The sequence below is a fragment of the Blennius ocellaris genome (assembly GCF_963422515.1).
Source record: "Blennius ocellaris genome assembly, chromosome: 3".
Taxonomy (NCBI): Eukaryota; Metazoa; Chordata; class Actinopteri; order Blenniiformes; family Blenniidae; genus Blennius; species Blennius ocellaris.
In genome coordinates, this window is record NC_137652.1 from 21,917,049 (window position 1) to 21,944,272 (window position 27,224).

The window sequence follows — 27,224 nt, forward strand, 5'->3', positions numbered from 1 at the left end:
CACAAAGCAGCTTCTCTCTTTCAGAGACTTTTATATAGTTCCACGGTCAGCGTGGAGCTTCTCATAAACATCAGAAAACAACAGTACAGATTTAAAATGACTTTTGCAGAAATACTTGGTATAAATAAGTCCAGTATTGTGCCCAGTACAGAAATATTCAATCAGAATATAAATCTTTGTCACTTGAGGGTTGAAAAATATGTGAATATAAAAATATTTCCACAGAAACACATGTCACAATCGACCAGCAATTGCATAGAAATACAAAACATTTTTCCATTGGTTCCTTTTGCTTTTTAAATTAACGTTTTAGTCTTTTAAAACTGAGGCTGATGATCACTGGACGACTGCTTTCAGTAGCACACAATATATTCCGCTCCTTCAAAAGGCACATAGGACACAGCAGTTAAGTCAAAAGTTAGTTACATATAATATAATATTTGACCGGTCTTGAAGGGTAAACATGTCAAACCTGTCCAAACTTTTCACCTGCACCCACATCCCTAAAACAAAAAACCCTGCTAAAAACAACTAAAGCATATACTCTCTCACTTTTTCCTTTTCTGATCTGTTGCACTTTCACGCGGCCCTCAGCATTGTCATAATTCAACTTTTATTCAAAGACATGTTTAATATCTGTGTCGACATGCAAATATACAGCTTTGAGGTCATTTCACACTGAAGGTCTTTAATCAAGCAACTTCTGCAGTGTTTTGTATTTGAGAGTTTGATTTATGTTGAAAGAAACAGGTCCAAAATGTCAAGGAACTGTTCATATAAAACCCCTGAAAATAAGCTGATGGAAGACAAATGCAGTCATTATGTTATTCAGACCGTGTTCAAACTGTGACATCTAGTCCAGGGGTGTCAAACACCGTTTAGTTCAGGGACCAATTTGTTCTTGAGTGTGTAAAATAGTGCCACAATAACATTGAAATGCGAAATGTTCCCCAAAAAACTTCTATAATCATTGCATTATTCATTTTTCTTTTTTAGAAATGCATCCAACAGTATGGCTTTGAGGCTAACGATAGCATACAGGGCATGATCAGTGTTGTCTGCTATTCTTAAGAAATTTGTTTTTAAAAAAAAGTGTTTTCTTTGAAATCTTTAAGATTTCCATGATATTTTGGCCAGATCTGAGCCTCTTGTGGGACAGTTCTGACCCACGGGCCTTATGTTTGACAACCCTGGTCTAGTCTGCCCTGAAGATGAAGTTCAAAACTGAAACAACTCACTGCTGCCACCTGATGTGCAAGCATGGCATTACTGGAGTTTTGCATACTGCACCTTTAAAATGAAATGTGCAGGAATGATACAGGTGAATATCTGTAAATTAGTAGTAATGAGTCATTTTTCTCGTATTCTAACTCAAGCACCGCGTATATTTTAGATTCGTCACATAAACTTGTTACAAGTTTCTTAACTAGGTAATTGTAATCAGTGAAGGTCATCAAACTTAAAAAGAAAATCCTTGCAGAATTCAGATTGCGAGCAATGCTAACCCACACAGTGGTGGCGGGTAGAGGTAAAAACAGGAAGTATGTACACTAGAAGGCAAAAAAATGAAGTGTGAGGATTAATGCAGATTCTCATTGATCTCTCAAGTGAGCCGGTCTGCAACACAGACCTTTTTGTAGATATGATTTAATCTTGTATGCGAGTTGTTTTCTTCCTGAGTCAGTGTTTAATTAAAGCCCTTCAGTGTAGAGAAAAAGCACCATCTCCTCCGGCTACTCCATGTGGACGCTGTTTCCGTTCGGCACGGTGGCGACAGCGGGGATGCAGAGGTTGAGGTCGGGCGTCCTCCGGTACAGGAAGTGGAAGACGTGCGATCGCGGCCGGCTGTGGAGCTCGGCTTTGATTCGCTGGGGGTGAGTGTCGGGCGCCAGCTGCTGGCTGCCGTCCTCGCTCACCAGGAACAGTGCAAAGTTCTCGGGGTCGGCGAGCTTGAGCTTGTAGGCGCAGAGTGAGCAGACCTCCTCCGTGGTGGTGTACGGGTGCACCGTCAGGGTCTTCGCCGTGCAGCCCGAGTCACCGTCCTGCAGGGCGACGCGGAGAAAGTTCTGGAATAAACAAAGGGACAAAACATGAAGCGTGTACTCGCTGTTAGGCCACGTTTACATGAAATTTTGTGTCACTAGTGACGGCCAAACGAAGCTTCATGAGGCAATCACTAGTTTGCAGAGCAACATATTTATGAACAACGGCCATTTACATTCAGAGACGCTGAAAATGATGTAGTGAGCATGTCAGGCCACAAGCTGGCGCTTCGGGATGTTATTTTGGTGGAAAAGTTTGCTTTTCCCCTTGTTTCCATGGAGTCTGATTCTCAAAAAGTCTAAGTTTGGGAGCCGTTTTCAAAAAGTTGTGTTTACAGTGGCTCCAATTACCATTGCCATGGAGACAGACACCCAAAACAGAACAAATGTTTTCCATTTTCACTTGAAAATGATGTGTAAACAGGGCCTTTGATGGATTGATGTAATGACAGTTTTGTGCACAGGGTGGCAGCAGTGAGTCACTTTTATAACATTAATGATTAATAATTATTTTTTAAGATATTTTTAAGTAAAGGTATGACACCCTTTTAACACCATTAAAAGTCAACTGAAATTGGAAAGCATTTATAGATTAAAATGTTTAAATCCCTTTTTTGTTCTTGTTTTTTTTACAAAATTCGACAAGGTTTTAGTCCAGATTTAAAGTGCTGAAGTGGGATTTTCATACATCTGAAAACATTTTGTGGTTTTAAAACAATCTGTGTTTTTACAATTATGAGAAGTTTTCATTACAAGTGTTGTTATGATCAAATGCTAGAATTATAACATAACCTATACTGATCATAGTGTTCATTATAAAATATTAAAGAAAACCTTGATTATCTCAGGGTATATTCTTTACAGTGTTGCGCCACATGGGGGAGTAATTCATATAAAACATCAAAAGAGGTCAAATGTGAAATGATTTTGTTAAATATCCATGTATAGATGTAAAAGAGGAAATAAATAAATACAATCTACACAAAGGGCTTGACAATAAATAAAAAGACTTTATAAAAGAATTATAAAGTGAATAGTGAATAGTCATTAATCTGATTTTCCTGTTAGTTTGAAAAAACAAAGAAGAAAAGTCTGAAAGATCATGAAGTGCCCAGGAAGCAGAACATTTTCATGCTGTTGAATGCAAGTTACTGGACACCAGAGGGCGCTGTTTCTGCGTGCAGGCATGCTGAGAGGTCGGGAGACAGAGGCCAAAAGCTCATGCACATCCTCAGCTCATGCACATCCTCAGCCCTGCTGGCGCGGTTTGGGTCGGTGTGGAATCGGTACGACTCGGACTCACAGCCTTGACGTTCGGGGTGGGCTCAGGTCAGGCGTGATACCTGGAAGTCGTCCACGGAGGGCGCCGAGCGCTGGGTGGTGCGGCGGCGGTGCCACTGGTGCAGCGTGTTCCGGGCCTCGGAGCTCAGCACCCGCGCCGCCTGCTCCTCCTGGAAGTTCTTGATGAGGGCCATGGCTCCGTAGGCGCTGGTCAGGTAGTAACCGCCTGGAGAGGAAGAAGAGAGGGAGGTCAGGATGAAGAGCAGAGTAGAACCTCTTCGTTACTCAACTGCAAATAAAAACATGCAACAAAAGTTCGACATTTTCACTTGAAAACGCGCCACGATCATGTAAACGGGGCCTTAATCTGTATTTGAATAACAGACGTGTTTGTTGGCTGCTGCGAGAAGAGATCTGGACAAACACACAGGAAGAACATGCAAACAAATAACCCTTAAATCACTTCGCCTTTAAACAAACACTCATCAAACACTTCACACCTTACATCATCTTGCGTGAGATTGAAAGGAAAATGCATATTTCTTGGAGGCTTTTCTTGTGAATCAGTTCCAGCTATTCAGCGAACAGCTCTGAGTGGAATTTCCTCTCCTTATCATGGAGACTGGTTCCTTCCCGTTCCTACATCACTGCAGGCTTTCTCACCAAACATGCTGATAAAATGGATCTGAATGTGTATGGACAAACATTAAACATATTCTGAAATATTAACTCACATTGTGGATGTGCTCGTAAATAATAATTCTCCATGTTGGGTCTGAGTTGTTTTGACATGTTTATATGTTACACAGGTCACTCTGATGTCAGGAACTGTTATATGAAGACTGTTTTAGCCTTTTCATACACATAACAGTTCCTGACCTCAGAATGACCTCACGTCACTCTGTGATCGGCTCCACCTCATGGAGGAAGGAATTCCTCGGAGCTGACGGAAGGTCTCTGGAGTATTTCTGTAACGTCTCTGGAATAATTCTCTAAAATTTCTGAAATGTTTCTCTAAATTCCCTGGAATATTTCCACTAAAGTGCCTGGAACATTTCATGAACATCTACGTAATATTGGTCTAAAGTCTCCGGAATATTTCTCTCATGTCTCTGGAATTTCTTTATCCTGTGTTATTCCCAGGACTGCTTTTAAACTAAAAAGAGTTTAAATCTTGTTTCTTAGTTTCTGATCTCGAAGAAGGGGCTCCATGATGTGTACCCCCACCCCCCACCCCCCACCCCCTGGTCCCCAGTCCCCGGACAGGACCTACCCTCCCCCTGCAGAAGAGACGGATCCAGCAGCTCCATCATGTACTGGATCTCCGTGTCCAGCTCCGGCAGATCGCACTGCGCCAGCACGTAGGTCAGCATGGGAAGGAAGTCGTCGGCTCCGTACATCCTCCCTGGGGGGGGAGAGTGACGGGGGCATGTCGTCATGGAAACAGTATGACAGGAAGTCCGGACGCTGGAAAAACCAAGCGAGGCTCACCTGAGTTGTCCTGCATGATGGTGTAGATGAGTTTACACACTCGCAGCAGCAGCGACACCTTCTTCTCAGGCGAGTACATCTTCCTCATGCTCAGGAATTTGTGCCGGATCTTCTCGATGGCCAGGGCGTCCGGCGGCACGGCGCCGTCCACCCCCAGCTCCTGGGGACGCTTGGTCTTGGCTAGGGCCAAGTTCTCCTTCAGCCGCTGCCAAGTCCCGCTGTTCACCTGCAGCGGCGAGAGAGAAGGTGTGAACACGCCGTCGTTCCAAGCAGAAGACTGAGCCAACATGAGACTTCCTCGTCACCTGGAAGCTGTGGAGAACCACCTCGATGACGCCTTTCAGCGGCTTCAGCACACACTTGTGCATCGACTTCTCCAACACCTGATCTGTGGAGGCAACAAACACAATGGTCCTTTTTCTCAGGAAGATTCTGATGCAGGAATGTATATTTTCAAAAGAATTTGAGCTAAAACCGCGTCGTTCTAGCTGCCAACTGCTGGGAAGTCTTGTGTTCGTCATGACCTCTAAATGAACAACCTCGACCTCGAATGGATAAAACTTTCGCTGCTTTCACACTATCGTCAGCTGGATTGAGCACCCTGGCGTTTGACACCACAGCTCAATATCAAACGTCTTTTCTTTCCTCTGCCTCACCTTCAAGTTTGGCTTTTAAGCAGCGACAAAGCAAATGTCAACAGATGGATAAGCCATTTAGTGTTCAGACCAAGTTAAACAGTAGCTGGTTATACAAGTGTGACCTTCACGCCAGGACCATTTTTTACTCGTTCTCTATTAGTGAGACAGACTTCATGAATTCAAAGACACCCATAGAAAAAGTGTGTGTGTGTCACTATTTTCACTCTAAAGTGTCAGAACGTAATAGACTGGTGCACTTTTTGGCAGGCCTTCAGAGTTGCTAAGAATCTTCATCCTTTGTGCTCTTCACTTCTAAGCCCTGCCACAAAACGCACCACTATAGATATATGTCCCTACAAATCATTCAAGAATAAAATAATACTATTGGAATAAGCTTTTGATAAATAAAACATTTCAGAATTCTGTTTTTGGCTTCACGTGCGAATAAAGTAGTGATGACCCGAAACACTTGCCAAATAATGCAACTTATCTGTTGTTACAAACAACAAACTTTTCAGTCAAATTATGTTCATTGAATATTATTTATTTATGTTTGAATTTATTAGAGTTCATTTAACTCATGTAACACTCTTAATGATAGCAGTTGTGACTATTTTTGTTATCATGTGTTGGAATGCATCTAAGTAAAAGTGTTTCAAGTGACACAATTTGCTTAAAGTTATGTTAAAGTTTACAAGTCTGGACTCTTGCCAAATTAGGCACCTTTTTATAACAAACTACATAAACATTGGGAGTAAAATTTGTCAAACAGACTTTATTTAGTTTAAAATATGCTTGAGTGTAGTTGAGTTACTTTCATTCATGTAAAACGTTTGCAAGTTGGGACAATGGGATGGACGTTTTTAATACCAGCAGACACTTTAGAGTCACGCAGACTTTATTTTGGTCTTAATCTGATTTAATTTATATGAATTAATTTCATGTGACACTCATGGACGACTGTATCAGGGCAGTAAACTTTAGCAACTCTTAACGCCTGCCAAATAATGCCCTTTAGACCCAACACTATTCCAGACTGAAGTGGTCATTCATTGTAAACTCTAAATCTCCCCTGTTTTCATGCAGACCTCAGTGTTGTGAGTGAGTCGAGGTCAGTTTTGCGTCAGTCCTGAATAAAGGGGAAGACCCGAGGTGCTCAAAGCGGCAGGACGAGTCTCCCAGACCCTCATGTGAACACAGGCAGGGTGTAGACCGGTTTCCGACTTCCTGATTCCTTCCGGAAAACCTTGTCCCCCTCACATATTGACTGATGTTTGGCATTGTCTTTTATCTGAGTTACAACATGTTCAAAGTTCCCTCCTCTCTACAACAAATCAGCCCCACATGCAGCAGAGCCGGCGAGAGAAAACACATTCCACATTCCCTGACTTACAACTCAAAACTTTCCACCTTTTTGTTTGTTATTTCGGACATGAGCGGCGCCGTACGCCAGGGCGTGTGCCGACACTCCCGCGGGCTCTTTATTCCACATTAACCCTTCATTTGAAGGAATGCCTCGTCTTTCTGAGGAATGTCGGTGTATAAACACTGGCTGTGATCAGCGTAGCGCTAGTTCTTCTTTCCTTTTAAAACACAACAGCGTGTGAGGCGGCTGTGGCTGTGGTGGCATGACGTCAGCTCAGCTGTCTGCTCTCTCAAGTTTGAAGAGTAAAAAAACCTCAATCACACTCACAGTTATACATTTAAAACTGAAGTCATTAAGCATTCTTCAAACACAATGGCATCTAATCTTGTTCAAATTAACGGAAGCTGGAACTCCACGACATTCGGAAGAAACAGATTCTGTTGGTTTCACATATAAAAACTGTTGCAAAGCCGTCGTCTCCGAAACTGAATGTCCTTATAATTGTGAATGCCACCATGTAGGGTACTACCAGACATTTGACACACTTGTTGAGAGGTATTTGTGTAACATTAGTGATTGTGGGGTGCTTCATGTGTGTTCGTGTGGTCTGTTAGCACAATGAGAAAGGATCAGTCTGTGACTGTGAACAAAGCTGCGCTCTCATTGTTTACAATGAACAAGGGACATATTACCATATCCGTGTGAGGAATCCCAAAGGAATAAAACCTCTCTTTGATAAAGACTTTCTATCTGTGCAATCACTTCACCTCACTGAGGCACCCGGATAACTTTTTATAACATTGCGAGACTTTCTTTTGGTGCCGTTAAAAGTCATGTTGCAGCATTTTGGATTATCTGAAGATGGACCCAATCCAAACAATTCAAGATAAAATCATGGTTTGATCTTGGCAATTTGAGTTTTGACAAATGTTTTAATTTGTCTTCCTTCTTGCAATCAACCAATAATAAACTGTCAAAGATTACTGAAGATGGACATTTGGATGATGTTTTAGGTGAAAACACATTGTTCTTGTGTGTTTATTTCAGAAAAGGTTTGCGTTAACACAGCGCTGTTGAAAACAAATGTCATGGTGGGCCAGCAGTGGGTGATGTTGTTAGTATTTATAATGAAACCCGCAGAGTACAATGCGATACAAACATTAACAATGGAAGGACACAGACATTCGTATGGACAGACAAAGTTGGATTGTTACTGCGGTAACTCAACAATAAAACCTACCCAGTTCCAGGAGAGTCCTGACACTCTGGAGGCGAACATTGTTATTGTTCATCTACAAACTAGTGACTCTACATCTCCAACAGCGCTTTCAAAAAGTTGCGTTTTTGCCAGTTTACCTGGAGACAGAATCAGGGTGTTTTTGAAAATGTGGGAGCAATTTAGTATTTAGTTTAAAAAAATAATAATTCATAAAAATCACAGCCATTGAATGAACAATGAATCTGGATGTCGTCAACACTGAGACGATAAGAACTGATGTCGTAATAAATCCACTTAGGAGGAAAAGTCACAAGACAACTCAGTGAAAACAGCTTTTTACAAACCGCTGGTTACTGCGCTTGAGCTCCGCGGTCATAGTAAAGAGTCCTGCCCTTGCACGAGCAGATCAACAACAACAATGGAGAATTGAGCGAGTTAGAAGAACATTCCTGCACTCAGAGTCAGCCTGTGAAACTGTGCCAGCCAGCTGAGTCCAGGATTAACTGAGAGGCACAGCGCGGCCTGGCATCTCTGTAACTCAACACCAGTAATGGAGGCAGATTAATATGGAAAATTGCAGCGATTCCCGGGACCGAGGCCGAGGCAGGCTAGGACCCTTCGTTAGCATCGCTGACGAATGAAGTCACTCTCAGATGCTGCTTTTCTTCCTTTATCATGTGGAACGAAGATGTGAAGAGAACTGAATACTGTACTAAAGCGTCACACACACCAAACCTTGATATTCCTCAGAAGGGACTGACTACTTCTTCTTTCCAGGAATCTTTCATCAGCACACCGTTCTGTGTAAATGGCTCCATTAGAACATATTTTAAGACTCACTGGTGAAGTGGTTTGTGCTTTCACTTCACAATTATAAAACCGCTGTACGATTCTGGCCTCCAGTTCTTTCTGTGTGGAGATTTCAAAATACGTCTTAAACCTATTTTAAATCTCTACATATTTTGGTTTGTAACATATTTTGTTATAGAGTACCATCCCATTTTGAATTTTTTTTTATTTAATTAAATGTCTTTATAGTTATTCATGAGCTTTGCTCTTAAACTGTTTGTTATTAACAATAACTGTTCCTGCTATTTTTATCCTCTTAACTAAGTTCAGGCTTCGTACCAATTTGAAATGGACATTAGCTTGTCATGCTTTTCTTTAAATAGAAGTCCTTCTACTTCAGGCAGCAACTGTAGAAGGGCAATGAGGCTGGTGCCAAATTATACGTGATTTTCAACTCTTATTGTTTATCCTCATTTATCAATATTTTTTGTAGCAGCATTTCTGATGTAGAAGGACTTGAAGGCCCCTGAAGCAGTTGGAGACTTACCGATCTGGTCCTCGGGTATGAGTGACTCTATGGGGGGGTCGAGCTCGGAGCTCTGCTGCAGGTAAGCCTTCATCTGGGTGAGGAATTGCCGGAGGGTCTGCAGGAAGTCTCCCTCTGTGGTGTGGCAGCTCCGGTTCTCCTGAACGAAGCTGATGTAGTCCTGAACCAGGGAACCGAAATACGAACTCTTGTCCCGCGACAGCTCGGCGATCTTCTTGACGGCGCGACGCTCCGGGGTCATGAAGGAGCTCAGCATGCCGCTCACCTTGCGGAAGCGTCCCTTCAGGGCCCGTGGCAGGATGAAGGAGCCCCCGCCCAGGCTCACGGCCACCCTCCTCCGGCGGGACTTGAAGGAGGGACGGAGGCGCATCTCTAAGTCTGCCTCCAGGCCGACTCCGTAATCCTCCTCCTCCTCTTCCTCTGCGTCATCGTCGTCCTCGCTGCTGTCTTCCGCGGGGTGCTGGTGGTTCAGGGGTTCGGGGCCCGGGGCCAGGCCCAGTGAGAAGCCGGGAGACTGTGAGTACTCCAAAGAGTCGGAGGACGACGTGGACATGCTCATGTCGCTGAGCCGCTGGCGCCCTCGCTCACTCCGCCGACTCCTGGTGTGGTCTTCTAGAAGGGCGTCAGTGGGCAGGGGGGGTGGAGGCTGGCAGGGGGGCAGTTTGGCTTGAGACAGCGCCTTGGCGATGGTTTCGTCATTCAAGGCAATGTGGCAGCGGTGGGCTTCCAGGTCGGGCTTCTTGGGCCTGGGGGGTGGCGGATTCATGGGTGACGTGCCGGTTTTTGTGGGGCTGGTTAGTTTGGTGCCCATTGAAGGTCGAGCGGGGGCCGGGCGCCTGCTGGGGGGCTGCTGCTGCTGCTTCACAGCTACAGCGACAGGTTCTGGCATGCTCTTGGGTCTGGTGGTCACCGCTGGAGGTCCAGGAGGAGGTGGGGCGGGACGCCGGCGTGGCATGGAGCGGGGGGGAGGGGGGCGAGGGGGCGGGGTCCTGGATTTGCCGCTCAGTTTGATCTGCTCGTTGTGCCGATCGTTACTCTGACTGCTGCTGACCAGCACCTCCGAACCCCCCGTATGCTTCGGGGGGGAGATGGCAGCGGCCCGGTGGGATGGCGTCTCGTCCTCACAGAGGCGACGGAGGAAAAGGGGGCTCACGAAGCACAGAGGGCCACTGGAGTGTCTCCTCTCCAGGCGAAAGGACGGCGGGGCAGCATGCGATCGAAGGGTCGGGGGGGCGCTGTCACAGTGAGTGCCGGTTTGTCGCCGTGACCCCCCGACCTCCCTGTTCCTGTTGGTCCGCTGGGGGCTGAGGGTCCGGCTCAGGGGCCGGCGGGGACGGGGGGAGGAGCGGCGCTGACTACACAGAGCCGAGTCCCAGAAGCCTGAAACACACAAACACACCCAGAGACAAACATGAACAAACACTCACACAGTAGCTTCATATAAAGATCCTCACATGAGAGAAAAGGCATCAAACACCAGCAGCTGTTCCTCACCAACTCTTCAGAAGTTCCTTCAGGTTTTCTACAAACTGTCTCCAGTCTCTGCTCGGCAGTGTGTGTGTGTGTGTCCTGGTGTGTTTGGAGCTCTGATTCACTGGAAGCCAACACACACCCAGAGGGGGAGTCGCCCATGTTAATGACAGAGTGGGAGGGAACTGAACCACAAGCCAGGTTCAGTTCTTCCACTCCTTCTTTCCTGCTCTGCTGCCCTTTGTACCTCCTCCCAACTTTCAAACCTTATTCTTTGTCTCTGTTTTCTTTCCTCTATTTGCGCACCGGGTTCAATCATAAGAGAACACTCATGTTGTCATTATGATGCGTTTCCACTGAATCAGCGCATTGTTTGAACTGTGCATTGTACTTTGACCCAGCAAACAGACGGCACAGAGTGCAGCATTTAAACGTACTCTCCTGCCTTTTCCTGGGGCAATAAATAAACAGTCTCCAGAGGGTGGGGGGAGTCTCATATGTCCTGAGACTGAAATAAGTGGTTGGTATGTTTTCCTGCTGCATGTGACCTGAGGTCTCCTGACACTGCTGCTGTCCTTCTGCAGCGCGACCGGACGTCTCAGACACAAGCAGCGTGGACCCACCAACACTGAGGAACAGAGTGAATTAGCATTGCCATTTGCATTAGCATGTATCCACAGTAGATGTAGTTAGCATTAGCATGCTTCAATAGCGGTGAGCTTTCCTTTCTATGAGCTGTATGCATGTAAGTAGTTTATCTCAGCTGCTTTTTTTTCTGCTTCTTCCAGTAGTCATGAGTTCATACATCTATTTAGTCTTTTGACAGCTCAGCTTGTGCAATAATACAGAGTGGTGAAATAAAAATATACAAAGTAACAAGTAAGAAGAAGGAATAGTAACTGTACAGTGTACAGTGTACGAGGCTATACGCTCTCACCCACACTGCGGATAAAGTCGGGCAGATTAAAACAAAGAATTTAATGTCACAGTCACTATTTCACAAAATGGTCCAAGTAGATAAAAAAACCACAAAAAAAAAACGCATATGCTTGGTTTTATTGATGTAAGCGCATCTGGGAATGGTTGGAGTATGATTAGTTCAGCAGAGTACCAAACAAATGCAAATTAAACTGTCTGAGGATCGTTCTGTGCAAAACTTTAATGGAATTTCTTGCTCCTGTTCTCTGGTACAAACAGTACAATCATCAATAAGTTCAGTCTTGCCCTCATCGTGACTAATGCTCTCACTATTAAACACTAAAAGCAAGAGTTAACAGGCTCAGAAGTAGCATCAACACCCTCTGTGTCCTTCAGGGAGGTGAATAAAGTGCAGACACTGAGCAATGAAGATGTTTTTCACATGTGCGTGCATCGAGTCCACTACAAACTTCACGCCGCTCTCCTTCTCCTCTTTAAATAGAAGCTGTGGAAGGGGAGTTTCCATGGATGACGCGATGGCTCTGGCTCTAACTTAAAGGACTTTCAGCTTCTTTGATTCGGCTCCGGGCAAAATAAAAAAGAGAGATCAAAAACAGTTGAACTGTGTGTGCTTTCACCTCCAAACACTCACACAATGACGGTATTTAATCTGTGTGATGCAGCTTTCCTGCATGTCAGAATGCACCGAGATGGAATGTGTGTGTTTGGAGAGCAGTGCGGTAAACTCTCAGCTATGTGGAGGAAGCTGACTCACTGCAGAGAGAGCCCGGAATAACTCTGCACAGACTGAGAGATCGAACCTGTGAAATCAGAGTTGTACGCTCAGTTTGAGCAAAGGGAGATAAATAAATCCAACATGCGAAGACACACACGGCAATTTTGACTTCTTTGTCAGAGCTTGTTTGCACCTTACAGCAGACTTGGTTTACATGACAACGGTGCTCAGAGCCACTGAAAACACAAGTTAAAAAAAAAAAAAAAAAAAGGCCCCCCAAGGTGGAACTTTTGCTAACAGCACTCCGACTCCATCTCGGAGAAAACGGGTTATAATGCAACTTTTATGAAATGCTACTGCTGCATATCATGGCCATAATAAAAACGTTTTCTTCACATGATCAGTAGATGACAATAACAACAATTGCGGCCTCCAGAGTGTCATGACTCCCAGTCCATATTCTCCTGGAACTCGGGAGTTTCATATTTTACAGTCAGCCGTAATGTCAATCCAACTTTTTCATCTGTCTGTACAAATTGTCCGTGCACTCGCCATGGTATTGTTCACTGCATGCATATATATGTGTGGTTTCATTACAAAAACAAACAGCACCAACTGGTGGCCCAAAGTAATAAGTACATCGTTTTCAGCATTTCTGCAGTTTCCATTTAAATTGACAATGATAATTATCAAAATGTTGCCATGTAAACATTTTTCTGAAACATTGTTGTGTAAATGAGATCAAAGAAAACCAAAAAAACACTAAACATACTGTGATGTGCAGAGGTTGAGAATGTACTTTGTTTAAGTAAAATAACAGATACAAGCAGGTGGTGTTATACTTAAGTTTGGTTTGTTTTTTACTGGTGTGGTTTCTAGTTTTAGTTAAGGAAAGAAGTGAATGGGTATTTTTTACTTTCACAAAAGTTATTTTTAAGTGAATAATGTCACACTACTACAATCAAAACCTAAAGAAGGGGAAAATATTTACTAATTTATAATTCAAAGATTCTAAAAGTCAAAAATAATCTTAGTTTAATTACTTTTAATCTTAAACAACCAGGTTTTTTCAATAAATCTTGAGTGTTGCGTCAACGTGTCAGGTCCCTGTAGTTCCCCCATGAGGCCAGCAGGGAGCAACACTTTCCTGAATTTGCACTGACAAAGCCAGGAAAAAAGATCACATCCTTATTTCTAAGGATCCATGCCGCAACAAGCTAATTCATGCCAATGCAAAGTAATCAGATTACCTGCTCCAAGCTGAGCCACCTCCTCCAGCTCTTTCTGTGTCTTGGCAGACGCAATGGCTTCTGGGAGTTTGAGTGTGAACGGCAGGACATCCCTGGGTTAACAAAAAATGTGAGCAAAAAACAAGAATAGAAGATAAAGCTGAAGAACAATGACATGACAGAGTAATACAAGCTGTAACACACAAATAAATACATGACATTAAAGTGCTGGTTGTTTACCTGCTGATACAGTAAAAAGACACCAGACGAAACAAGTCGGCAAAGCTGATCCCAGATGAGTCCAGAGAAAAAGCTGTCGAGCAACACAACGCATTTAATCAGTATTCAAACATAATTTATTATATGTGCCACAGAAATCAGCGCCGTCGTGCCGTGTCACAATAATGACAGAAATGTCTGAACATGTGAAAGTTCAGAAAAATAATTCAGAAGGAGAAAAAATAAACTTAAACGTTTTGCAACAAGAGGACACTTCAATGTCAGGTTTGATTCATTATTTATCCATTTGTTCTATTTTTGATTCATATTTCTCATTCTTTTGTTGTGTTTTTTTTTTTTTGTTTCACTTTGTTAATATATTTTCAACATAAAGCAGCTTGGCTATGAACCAAAGGGCATACGGACACCAAGCAAAGCTCCAGCTTGGATTCAAACTTGCAACCTACAATGGTGTAATAGTGTAAACTGGAGGCCATCAGAATCAATTATTAAAGCAGAAAATATAATGTATATTCATCTAAAATGTAAAAGGTGATGTAAATGTCATTGACTGTAATAGAGGAGTTAAAGCCTGCATTTTTTTTAAAGCTTCTAATTACTGTATAAAAATACAATCATATCTTTAGATTTAAAGATCGACTCATGTGGAACATGGCAGATAACAGATGTCATGAATTATCTCCAGATCTGCAGTCTGCAGCAATATTACATTTTGAAATGTATAAATGGGCCAAAACGTCTGATTTGGTGTGAGTCTGTTGTTGGTATTTGTTTTTGACTGATATGACTGTTGTTTTATGATTTAATTTCTGACGGTGCAACGAAACTGTTGGTTTCATCCACCAGAGGTCCATGTGGAGAGCAGCTGAACCCCAGATGAGGATCGGACCCTGTTGGGTTTTGTTGCATTTGGAGATTTATTACCAAGAGCTACGTATAACAGACCTGGTACTTACTGTACTGACTCTCTCTGATGGGGACGTGGCTGATGGGAGCTGCCGACTGACCGTCCAGCAGACGCACTGAGAGAACCTTCCTCTGCAGAGCTGCCGACTTCCTCACCAGGAACACCTGAACCACCGAGTCAGGAAACACCAGACACTAAACATCTTTAACAACCATCCAGATTAAAGAGCTTTAGCTCTGTAGGTAACTGTATTCTCACCCCGGGCGGTTGTCTGAGCAGCATCTGAGCAGCGTCCTCCTCACTGGCGGTCAGCAGCAGCCACACTGGGTGAGTCTGTGTCAGTCGGTCCAACACGCTCATCCTCCTCCGCAGGGAGTCGTACCCAGAATCCCTTTCACCTACGAGGCCGCCACAGTGAGACTCCTGCAGGTACACGCCGCACTCCAGCCTGGGAGTGGAGGAGGAAGCAACACTAGTCATCAGACACACTGCAGAGGAAATGATTAGATCCAAGGAGGCCTTGTCCACCAAGATTGAGACGTCACATTATAGAAGAGGATGTTGTAATATTTCTACGGGCGTTTGATTTCACACATGGAGGGAAAAATGAAACAGAAATAAACTGGAGGAGGAAGCAGCTCCTTCATCAGAAAGAAAACTCAACTTCTCAGAGTGTAGTGAAACTCCAGCTTGGAAATGATGAAAAAAAAAACATATGCATGCACTTCTATCACAACAGCTTCAAAACGTGTAACTAAAAGTCATTGGACTTTTAGTTACATGGTAAATATGGTAATAATGTTTTCAGGTCCATGAACATGTGGTTTAAAGTGATTTTCCAGCAAGAGATTGACAAAAACATATCCAAGACACAGATAACTTATTTTAAAATAACAGAAACATACTCAGATATTTATTTTTTACAGAAATGCATAAATATGTTCATATTTCAATGAACAACAATCACAGATTGCATATTCACATGTTAAAAGGTAGATCAGACCTTCACCGAAACAATCTTTTTTTTTTTTGAAGGAAAGGAAATGATGACAGTGAATGTAGACCATATTTAATGTATTTCACATTTAAGCACAGGGGCTGAACAAGTTATAGTTGTTTATTTTTTTATTGATATGTGACTTTTATTGATAAGTCACTAAAATAAATAGAATATCTGGACAATTTTGAATATTTCAGGAGATCAGATAGTGTTGTTTTTAAAAACTGTCAATTTTTAAAAAGAGCTTTAAACATTTTATATCTCAAACTTCTGGCTTATGGTCCACAACCATCCTGATGTTAAAAAAGTTAAGCTTGCCCAAGTCAAGTGATGAAAAACAATTTCATGGATATAAACATCAGATGAAAATTGCTTGTGGGGACAAATAAGGCAGAAGATGTTATTTTTTTTGCCTTGACAATGAAAAAGTAATAACAAGATAAGCATATACAAGAGAACCAATCTGTTATCCTATATATATTTTAAATAAAAGAACACATTTTAATGAATAGATGTGAGGCTTTATTCTGTTCTCACACTGGTTGGCCCTCCAGCGAACCCCCGGCTCAGCGGTATGAGCTGTCAGAGAAGCAATACTGAGCTTCTCATGGTGTCGTGATGTTCTGAGGTGTTTTAGAGCAGCAGTGAGTGAAACATGCGTGAGAATAAAGGAGGAAAACAGTCTCACCCGAGTGGCTCGGCGGGCTCCTTCTCCAGGCTCCGGGGGGTCTGCACCATTTCCTTCTTCAGCTCGCAGATCTCCGACGCAAACGTGTCGATCAGCTGGAAGGAGACAGAGCGATGGGCTTTATGGGAGGAGGCAGGAGGAGCAGGGAGGAGGAGGGAGGGCGCGAAACCCAGGGCATTTCTCAACATGGATTACAGAGTAAAGAAACCAAGAGTGGAGAAGAGAGGGAGATTTCAAACTGGAGGACTCGTGCAAGGACGAAAGGAAACGTTTGGTCATTCTTCCTGAGCCGGGATCCTTTTTCCTCTCAGCAGGAAACGACGAGACAAAGCACGACAGAAAGATTGAGAAGGAAAATTTCCTCTACACACAAACAGTCCTGGACCCAACGTGGAGTCTGTCATGAGCTCTAAAACACTCAGTCTGAGGATGTGAAGCTTCAAAGATCCACTGTGATGAAGCTTCAAGCAAACACTGAGCTCAGGCCTCCGCGTTTCACTTCAATGTAGCGCGAGTTTGGTATGAGACAGACTTCCTGTCACACTATCCAACCTGACGTTTTTCTTTCATAACAAGGAAACACAAACCAGTGGCATGGTGGCCAAGTGGCAAGGCGTTGGTCTCGTAAACCAAAGATCATGGGTTCAACCCCCATCCATGCCTCAGATGCAGTTCCATCTTCATTGAAATGGTTCTTGATTTACCCTTGAAAAGGAAAAAAATCTGTCACTTCAACTAACATATTTATTGTTCAGAGTAAATGCATTAACTGGTTTAGTGCAGTAGAAGGAGTTCTCTGTGACAAAAAGTCAGTACATCTGCAAGACAAAACCCCAACAACCTGTTTTTAACTGCTTTGCCGTGTAAAAATGGCTGCAAATTGCTTTCATGCCGTTTATTTTCTTCCACATTCCTTGGTTCCAGATGTTAAACCCCTCCCAGGCACTCAAACCCAGCAGACTGACAATCTGGGTCAAACAGCTCCGACACACAGAGGAAGGATCACATCTAAAAGACTTCATCATAATGTGAGAGTCCGACGCAAACCCTCAGAGACACAAACGATCTGCACCGCTGCCGTTAGTCCACATTTCAGCCAGGAGGAGGCAACGTTTCCCCGACCTTCCTGATCCAGCAGGAGCTGAGGACTGAGCTGGTTCAAAAGAAACAACAATCCAGCTAACGAGAGAAATACTCAACTGAACAACTAATCCTCATCTACTGATCTTCAACTAATGATACTTTGCAACTGATCCTCAGAAACTGAGAAAGTGAAGATGTTTTACATACGTCAACAAACAGACCCGACGAATCAGCAAAGAGGCCAACAAAACAACCTGACCCCTCGATTTAGTCCACTTAAATATAAACCCAAAACATTCTGGATTCCAGGAAGACAACAAAGATCTCTGCTGCCGGCATCATTCGCTCCAGTGTTTACTCACATCGGTAACCAGAGCGAAGCCTCGGGTTCAGAGTCTGTCAGCTTCTCTGAGGTCGATTTGATGAGTAAGACGTTTTTCAGGGGAAAAACACGCCACTAAATCATGATGTAAGATGACATGATGAATGCCCGAAGGCTTTTGGGCTTTTTGGGTGAAACATGTTTCATCGATGAGCTGATGGAGCGCAAACATCTGTAGGAATACTACAACCTCACGTATCTGTGCACAACAAGTTAGAGTTGAGAGAAATAGCTCAATGTTAATACAAATCTTAACAAAAAGTTCTGTTTTTCCCCCAAATGTTTACGCGTTTCTCGTTTTCCTCACTGAGAGTTATTGGATTAGCATAAGAGGAACATTACATTTTTTAAGTAGTGGAGTTTATCTACTTCCTTGTTCCTCATCAGGCCTGGTTCTTTACTGGCTCTCGTCTTAACCTGTCCTGTTGCTGAACTAGCTGATGCCATTTAAAAGTATCTTATATTAGCGTTCCTTATGAAGGGAAGCAAATGTTTTTTTTAGGACTTGCTTGTTCAGGGTTAGGGTTTTTCATGTTACTGTCAAGAAGACTGGCTTACACAATGCTTCAAGTGAAAATGCATCATAAAAGATTCCTGTTTAGACAGCAATGTTATGAAAACAATGACCGTTTGTCCAAAATGGTAGAAATGCTAAAAACGAGGTCGTTTTCATGTGGGGCCACGACTGGACGCTTGTTTTATTTTTGCAACAAAACCACACCCAAAAGTTGCATTTTCAGTGACTGAGCACTTTTGTCATTTTCCGTTTTCACATTGATACATTGTCATGAAAACAACGTCAAAGTCAACGACTTTCACCAAAACTAAAAATTGCATGCAGGACACAGAGAGAAAGAGACAGCAGCTCTATAACATTTTCAATCCAAGAAGATTCACTAAAACTTTCCTGTGTTACCTTTATTCTTGATACACAAACCGTTTTTTCTTGCTTGAGGGGCTGGCAAAGTGTTTATCTCACTGTGGAATGAAGCTGATGTGAAGCTCCAATATTGAGTTCAGAGCATTAAATCATGTTCATGAAAATGAGTAGCCGTGTCCAGAAGAGACATCGGGGGTAAATTCCAGACCATTAGGATCAAGGCCGGCGAGTACGTGAGCAGTTGAGTGACTGGATCTGGGCACGGGGCCATGAAGGGGCCTCGTTTTCACACAGTGGGCTTTTAGCGGAACATCACTGATATCCAGGAGAAAAGTTTGTGTTTTACCTCAGAAAAATGTGGTACTGTCCCTTTAAGATGTGTGTGCATGTGTGTATGGAGGTAAGCAATTCTCTGCATGGTGCAGTTAAAGCCATGGATGGAGTCAATGGGAAACTATGTGACACACACACACACACACACACACACACACACACACACACACACACACACACACACACACAGCTCTCTCTGTTGTGTGGATGGAAAAAGCTGCAAAGGAAATTAAGCGTGAGTTTGGGTTCAGCCTGTAATAAATTCTCCAGGATACCAGCCTGTATAGACTGAGCAGATACATACATTCAGGTGAAAGACTTATAACGCAACAAAACCCTCTTCAGACCAAATAAACTACAAATAATTCATAGAAATGTATTTAATGACAATTACCTGGCTTTGTCGTGTAATATGCAAAAGTTCAACCATTTAATATAATGAAAATATCTACTTTTAAAAAGTTTTAACAGTAGCAGCATTGAGAATGTGGAGTTACGACAATTGACAAATCCCCATTTTCATTTGATAAAATGAACTTATCTGCTACTACACTCCTTTAATATTTTCATATTCATGAAATTGTATTTGCAATACCAATTTGTGGAATTTATTCACTCAAGTACGAAATGCTAAAACTATCATTATTAAAATGAGTCGATACACTAAACAGCCATTATACATTTTGTAGTATATACACAGTGTGAAAAGAATTGCAAACTGTGCAAGAAAACATCTGCTACGTGTTTATTTTAGAGTGTGAAAGTGAGTTTTCGAGGGAATATTTCCGTGATTCATGAGCTATTTTGATCGAAAGGGAAAATAAGTGGTCAAAGTAAAGATTAAAGGGATTGAGAGGTGTGGTTAGAAACACAGAAACAGAAGTGGAGAGTTTTATTACTCCTGTGAGTGTGTTTTGTTGAGCTGGCAGCATGTGTTTCCAGGACTCCTTCACAGTATGGCAGAAAGTAAGAGGAAACTGTCGAGACACGGCTCGTAATAAATATTTCAATTGTCTATTTACTGTATTAGGTTACTAATCTGAAGGTTACTAATATGAAGAAAAAGTGTTTTGTCTGATCTACTAATGTGAGAAATCAAATCCACCATAAAAACTCAGCCGAGCATAAATATCAACGTTAAAGCATAAGAGTCCCAAGAGAGGATAATACGGTCAAAAACTGTTCAATAACTGTATTCGTTATACAAAATCCAATCGATTGGTCTCGAGATGATGACAATTCTTCCCCGAAAAGTTCATGCAATTCAGGTCATTACTTTTTGGGAAAATTGGTAAAATATATACAAACCAATAAATAAATAAATATATGCAGCCAAATGCACAGCATTGCTCAACTTTCATTGGCGGAGGTTATAAGACGGTTATAAGACATTAGGCGAGACTCATATCGGAGACGTGAGCTGGGATGACGCTACAAACCTGCACGCTTTGAGAGTTCAGTCTGATTTCACCAATACTTGTGATGAAAACAAACAACTATTGTCCAATAATTTAATGTGGCGATTACGCACAGAGGTTTACTCCAGGTTATTGGAAGTATTGGATATGTCCAGAGTTGAAAAGTAAAGATGAAAAAACATCCAACAAACTTTCAACAGAAGTTGGTTTGAAATGGAAGAAAAACAGGAAATAATTAGGAGCAGGCATCAGTCTAATGCAAAACAAAATGGAGACATAAACATCAAACGCTGTGGATTCACAAGAAAGTCTGAGCAACTGAAACTCCTGCAAACTCGTGTGATGATGGAAGTAGGTCAGATTGTTCTGGGATTTGTTTTTTTGTTTTTTACAATGAGTCTCACACTGTCTGCCACAATGGATCTGTAATTAGTGAGGATGCACAACACTTTTTACAAGCGACATTCCTGAGGACACAACAGTCATTTTCAATGAGAACTGAGCCACTTTGAAGAAAAGATAGATTGCATACACTTAAATGTGAAAGGAGACAAGTTTATTTTGAATATCTATACCAACTTCATTTACATAGGTCTTACTTACTGAGGTGTAAACAAACCCAATTTGTCTATAAACCGGTTTGTTGAAGTTCTTTCACAGTATATGATCCAACAGAAACAGTGAATTTGTTCTTGTCGTTGTTTTCAGGGGAGATTCGGTCCTTACCTTGAAGAAGCTCCCGCTCCTGTCCGTCAGGCCACAGGTGGGGTTTCCAGGAGGTGTGTTGGAGGCCATGTTGTGGTCCTGGACTCGTTGGTCAGCTCAGGTTTCAGCTCTGGGGGTCACAAACAGGCTCTTCAGCTTTCAGAGGAAATTCCAACTCGGACCACAGTCGGTCTGCAGGAACGATTTCATTGCGACTGTCTGCTTCCTCGTCTCTTTACACTCACTTCTCCTTTCACTCTCCTTGACCTTCTCACATACTTCGGTTATGAATTCATTTGGCCTCAACTGAAACAATTTCCTGTTCTTTCCTCCACAACGCAGTGACCCTCCGGTGGTCTTTGACGGTTCCCACAAACGATCTAAACACTAAACAAGACACACATTTCTCCAACGTCTGTCCTCTCGTTGGTTTCCTTTGTTATGAACTCTGTTGTTGGCTCGTCTGTGTTTGTGTCCGATCGGTCCACCCTTCTCCTCTTCTTCCTCCTCCTCCAGCCTTTCTTCCTTCTCTCTCCAGCCAGGCTCAAACTGTGAGAGTAAACACTTCCACTGCTGGCAGAGACTCCATGCTCATTAAGCCCTGGAATGATTCTGCAGTTTATCTTACATTAATCCCACCCCGACCACAGCGCCGAGTCAGGAGGCTACAAACATTCAGATAAGGAGAAGCAGCCGCATATAATTAATGCAAACTGGAGACTGTGTAGCAAAATCAGAGATGTGTTACTTAATACATAAAAAATGTCAGAGAAAACATTTCTGACATAATATGAAATGGTTGATTTTTGCAACTGTGATTTTAGACTTGAATGAAGATGGAAAATATAAACACATTAGCTGAAGATTTTTTTTCATGCATTGTTAGACAATACTTGGTCGCTATCAACCTAACTAGCTTTAAGCTAAGTTAAAGCAGTAATTGCCCATAATTTGATTTCCAAAAAAAGAGGACGCCTCAAGACAAAGTATTGTCGTATTCTGTGCAATGTTCATGCAGTTTGGATAGTCTCATAAAAAAAAAACTACTATCAAAACATGACATTCATATGAAATCTGAATTTTTAAACAGGCTGACAAGAAAAGAGAACATTTAGTCACACTAATCTATCAAGTTAACCAAGTTTTCTCATCTCGATTGGAGCAACAAATGACTAAATACCCAAATGTAGTAGTGTTTGGATTCATCTGTCATGTATCAGGTCATGTTAGGCCAGATTCTCGTTGTTTTTCATTTTAAAGTTGAGAGCACTGAGAAAGGTGTGCTGTAAATTAAAAAAAAAACTTGAATTTCCATTCGACTGAGCCGCAGCAAAAACTAAACAGACAAATGATATGTGATTATTGGTGGGAGAGGGAAGAGGAATACTGATTTGAGAGTCTAAATATAAAGTTAAATACCTAAAAGCATCAGTAAAACAAACTCCATTTACGCTTTCTATATCTGCTTGAGCAGTTTGATTCAGCGAGCAGATAAAAGATGTTATATTTAACCAACGGGCTGTACAAAGATCATCAGATACAGAAATCCGCACATCATCAGCATAGATGTGAACAACAGGAACGTAGCTACAGTCAGTTTCACCTTTATGCCTTTCTGAATTTCACCTTGTTGCTTTGACAGAAAGAAAAAAAAAAAGTCAATCCAGGAAGTCATAAATGAGTAATGAGGGAATTATTGAAATATTTATTCAACACCGACCTTTTAAACAACTGGAAAAACAGAATCCTGAGGAAACTGCTGACTTTACAACACACACATTCATTCGCACAACTGTGTACAGTCTGCACTAGTTTCCTGACTGTCTCGCAGCACTATGGACCGTCTGGTCCTGGCACGAAGGTTTCATTTCCACAAACAGAACCAAGTGGGGAGAACGAGTTTCTGAGCGGATGGAGCAAATATGGAAGGAAACATGAAGTTCACAGCGTGAATCGTGCTGAAAATGTTTATTACAAACCAGCTCACTGAAAGTTTCGAAGCTCCATTTAATCTGTCAAAGATCCAAAATGGAGGGCCAATAAAAACTCAGTCAGCTGGCAAATATATTTTTCCGCACGTGTGAATGCCTCAGATCCCCTCGGGGCCTCTCGATGGATGGAAGGTCAACTTACAGGATGACATGTTTATGCACACAGAAACACCATTAAAATGAACTGAGACATGAAAAAAATGTTTGTTGTGCTGAATGCTGGAGTTGTGTTGAAGTGCTGAATATTTTCGGAAACACTGACAATAATATATACTGCACTTAATTTAAAGCTTTATACCTTCAGTCATGGCTTCAGTCGGGAGCTGCAGGTGAACATTTAGTCTTCAAAGTCGACGTGAGAAGCAGAAAAATGGAGGATTGTGAAGATTTGAGCCAGTTGGTCTCATAGCCTGCAGCTGTTTCAGGATGTTCTTGTGCTGCAGAGGTCAGGATGTATCAGAAGTGTTACCCTACTTGTGTTAATCATATTACTTTATACATTATTTATATATTACTAATATACTTTTTTCATTGTGGGAAAATGCATTTCACAAGCCTCATTAGATGACATACGTAATGCCGACTGACAGTCCCGGTCGGAGTCCCGCAAGACCTGTTCAAGGTGCAGTTTTAATTGATTTCTAATATTTTGAGCCCAAATAAAGATGAAAAGCCAAATATTCTCATCCTATTCTATGTAAATCTCATAAATATAAATATAAATGGTGTTTATATGAACTATGAGAACAGCTCAAGTGCATTATGTGTCAGTAGAAGGCTAATGGACTAAGGGGGCTAATAGAGCTATAGGCCGCGCCGAGTGACGTCATCACTACCGAAAGAAAATAAAATCTATTGGAAAACAAACGAAGAGGCTCGAGAGAGAGTGTGTGAGTTAGCAGCTGCTTCAACAGTGACATGGATTCATTAAACAGGTGATTATTTTTGTCAAACACTAAACCCTGCTGAAAAGCAGCATTTTGTCTTCCAATATGGCAGGATGAACATATCATTACGTGATTCCTGATGTTACATGGTGGCGGCCTATCAGGGCTGGCAGGGGTTGAACTTTGCTAATGAGGATAACATGAGCTAACAGGGCTATCAGGGCTAACGGGGCTAACAGGCCTAACGGGGCTAACGGAGGCTGAAGGGCCTGCAGACAGCTGCATAACTCTGCCGCCGAGAAGAACCACCACATGTGGGTTGTGTTTTTGCCCCGAGGAAAACCAGATGATAGTATGGGTGTGGGCAGGAAAACAACAATCAGAGGGGGCAGGAATTCTACTGAAATGCCGTTTTTAAAGAGTGGAGAGCAGAGAAGAGCAGAGAGGAGGAGGAGTAGAGGAGCTGAATGTGGGTCAGAGGTTCTGGTGGAGTTCAGGCAAACTCTCTGTCCTCGCCGCTGGAGGAGAAACCATGTGAAGAATTAAATTGCTCAGGACAGAAGTTCAGGATTTGTCCTTCACAGAGATATTTTTTAACACCAGTCTGACCTCAGCTTCAGAGTGTTGCTATAGCAACGGACTCAAATCCACCTCAAAAATATCCTGCTTCAGTTCAAATGACAGTGAAGTCGGAGCTGAATTGTGGTTTTGAACAAACACTCAGAAACATGATTCCACTGTAAAGTTCAGCCTGGAATCTTCATTCTCCACTTTTAATCTGCTTCAGGGTGAAACTGAACTCAGAGGTACGAGCTGGAGGAGGAGGAGGAGGAAGATGCTCTATAGCTATTATATTGGATGTATTATATAGGATCTAACTATTGTGTTTCAATATTGAACATTTCTTCAAACAGTTTCTTCAAACTGCCGGCAGCCTTCCTCTCGGCTTTCAGCTCTTTGTATTTGCGCTTGGCGGTCTTGGCTGTCGGTGAGATCGTTGCTGAGCTCCTCCGGCTGAAGATCCAAGGGTTCTGTTCTGTCGGTGGCTTTTGTTTCCCTAAAAACAGTATGAAACCCGTTGCAGGGGCTTTTCTGCCCGTCACCATCATTCTGGAGGAGTGAATCAGTATCTGCTTCAAAACCTGCAGATTAGATGTTTTTAGCTTCGAACATCGTCCCTTCTGTGTTTGTGTTGCTCTGCAGAGAATCTGAATGGACACAGTAACCTGATACCTGGAGTGAAATCGAGTGAAGGACAGAGATGAACTGGGGCAGCTGCAACGTTCTGCACTTTGATCTGTACTGACTTGAGTTTGCATAGTTTTCACAGTCTGTAGTGGGACTCCTGTTAAAGTATTCTGCCAGAACTTCCCCTACAGGGCCGGTTTGCCCTCACACCGCAGACCATCCAGCCACAGTGACATCACTTTTTATAAACCTGCAGAGTTTTCACTTCTTCCTCGAAGCTGCACCCAGAAATTTCCAAAACAGACCTGACAGACACGTGAAATGACCCGTTTAAGCTCTAACCAGCTTCGAAACCCAAATCTGGAGAAATATGCTTTTTTTTTTTTTTTCAGTACAATTATGTCTGATGCATTTCCTCTATGTCAGACCTTTTTCGTCTGTGAGGGTGGGGGGCATGAAAGTTAATCTCTTTAACAGATTCCAGGGGAGCTTGAGGTGGTTATTATCCTGAATGAACATCAGCGAACCAGGGGCTGGAAAACCAAGGCAGAGATATGTGTTCAGGTTGAAACCCGTTTCACAGTGAACGTGAACAGGAACGTGTTGTCGCAGGGACATTCGCAGGATACTGACGGGGAAAATATACAGAAAGCAGAGACAGACCGAAACACAATGAGAAGCTAAAACAAGGTCCAACTTCTGTTAATCTGATTAAAAAGAGCAAGAAAAACCTTCTAAGATTGTTCGTGCATAACCAAAATGACTTTTTAGCTGAAATCGTCTCAGTTCACAAATAAGATTTTTAAAAATAGATTTGTGGTGCTTCATGATGCAAACGTGTAAACATTTGTAGAAGTTCACAAGCTATCAACAGCTTGATCTGTTTTGCAATGCCATTTGGTACCAGCAGATGGTGCAGTGAGTATTATTAGCTTTATTACAATTAAAATGCAACAATTATTACATTGACTCCATTATTGGTGGCTTCACCTCTTAATGTCAGAAATCCAATAAAAACTCTTAATTTGAATCCCTGGCGAGCAGAGAACACTGACTCAATACACCATCTGGTGGTACACACTGGTATTACAAGACCAACTGGTGCTAGCAGTTATAATTATTGATAGTTGACTTCCGTGCTAACTTCAGTTAAAACTGCTGCACCACACACATTTTAGAGTTGGCTAAACTTAGGATTTATCACCTTCCAGGTAATTGTTTTTCATGCATTAAGGAAAAAAACTGCTTCATATTGCGACTTTCCAGTGAGAAACAGTAGCTTTACTAAACAAAGGCAATCCGCACTCTGCAGATCTGGTTTTTATTGCAAAGCCAAAAGTAAAGTCCAAGACTGTGAAGCTTTGTCAGAAATTCATTTTAAAATGAAACCTTGCACATGTCCACTCCTCTCAAAGCCTCTCTCTTCTCACTTTGAAGGATTCAGACAAACTTTCCATCACCTGACTGGACCTGTCTGCAGACTGCTGCAGGACAGAAAAGTTCAGAGGAACTTTGACAGAAACATGAAGGATTCATGACAGCAAACAACAGAGAACAGACTGAACTCTTGAAAGAGGATAACGAAACTCACTGCAGGCAAAAATGTCTGAAAACGCAAATAAAGAACTGAAAACTTCACTCACCTTTCGCTGGAGCCGCTAAACTTTTCCTCCATCATCAAACTCTGCTTCTCTTTACTGCTGCAGACAGTGAGGAGCTGCAGAGGAGGAGGAGCAAGGGGAGGAGGAAGAGGAGAGGAGGTTGTACCTTGAACTCAAGTACAACTCCTGTCATGA

General features: G+C 42.4%; 1 protein-coding gene across 3 annotated transcripts; it reads right to left on the minus strand.

Moving 5' to 3' along the window:
- Nucleotides 1-12: 12 nt before the first annotated feature.
- On the minus strand, nucleotides 13-27,123 carry LOC308148918 (ras and Rab interactor 2-like). Of its 3 annotated transcripts, none has more exons than XM_080520487.1 (13): nucleotides 27,072-27,123; nucleotides 21,384-21,492; nucleotides 16,562-16,656; nucleotides 15,132-15,321; nucleotides 14,923-15,037; nucleotides 13,967-14,039; nucleotides 13,748-13,839; nucleotides 9,374-10,753; nucleotides 5,120-5,202; nucleotides 4,815-5,040; nucleotides 4,597-4,728; nucleotides 3,386-3,549; nucleotides 13-2,066 (listed from the first exon to the last, which is right to left on the minus strand). In XM_080520487.1, exons 2-13 carry the CDS (start codon nucleotides 21,450-21,452, stop codon nucleotides 1,734-1,736), a joined length of 2,952 nt encoding a protein of 983 aa, XP_080376613.1. In that variant the 5' UTR covers nucleotides 21,453-21,492; nucleotides 27,072-27,123; the 3' UTR covers nucleotides 13-1,733. The 3 variants fall into 3 exon arrangements, with proteins under 3 accessions (XP_080376613.1, XP_080376614.1, XP_080376615.1); XM_080520489.1 differs by having other exon boundaries at nucleotides 1,926-2,066; nucleotides 3,346-3,549; XM_080520488.1 differs by lacking the exon at nucleotides 27,072-27,123 and having other exon boundaries at nucleotides 21,384-21,655.
- Between the last annotated feature and the right edge of the window lie 101 nt (nucleotides 27,124-27,224).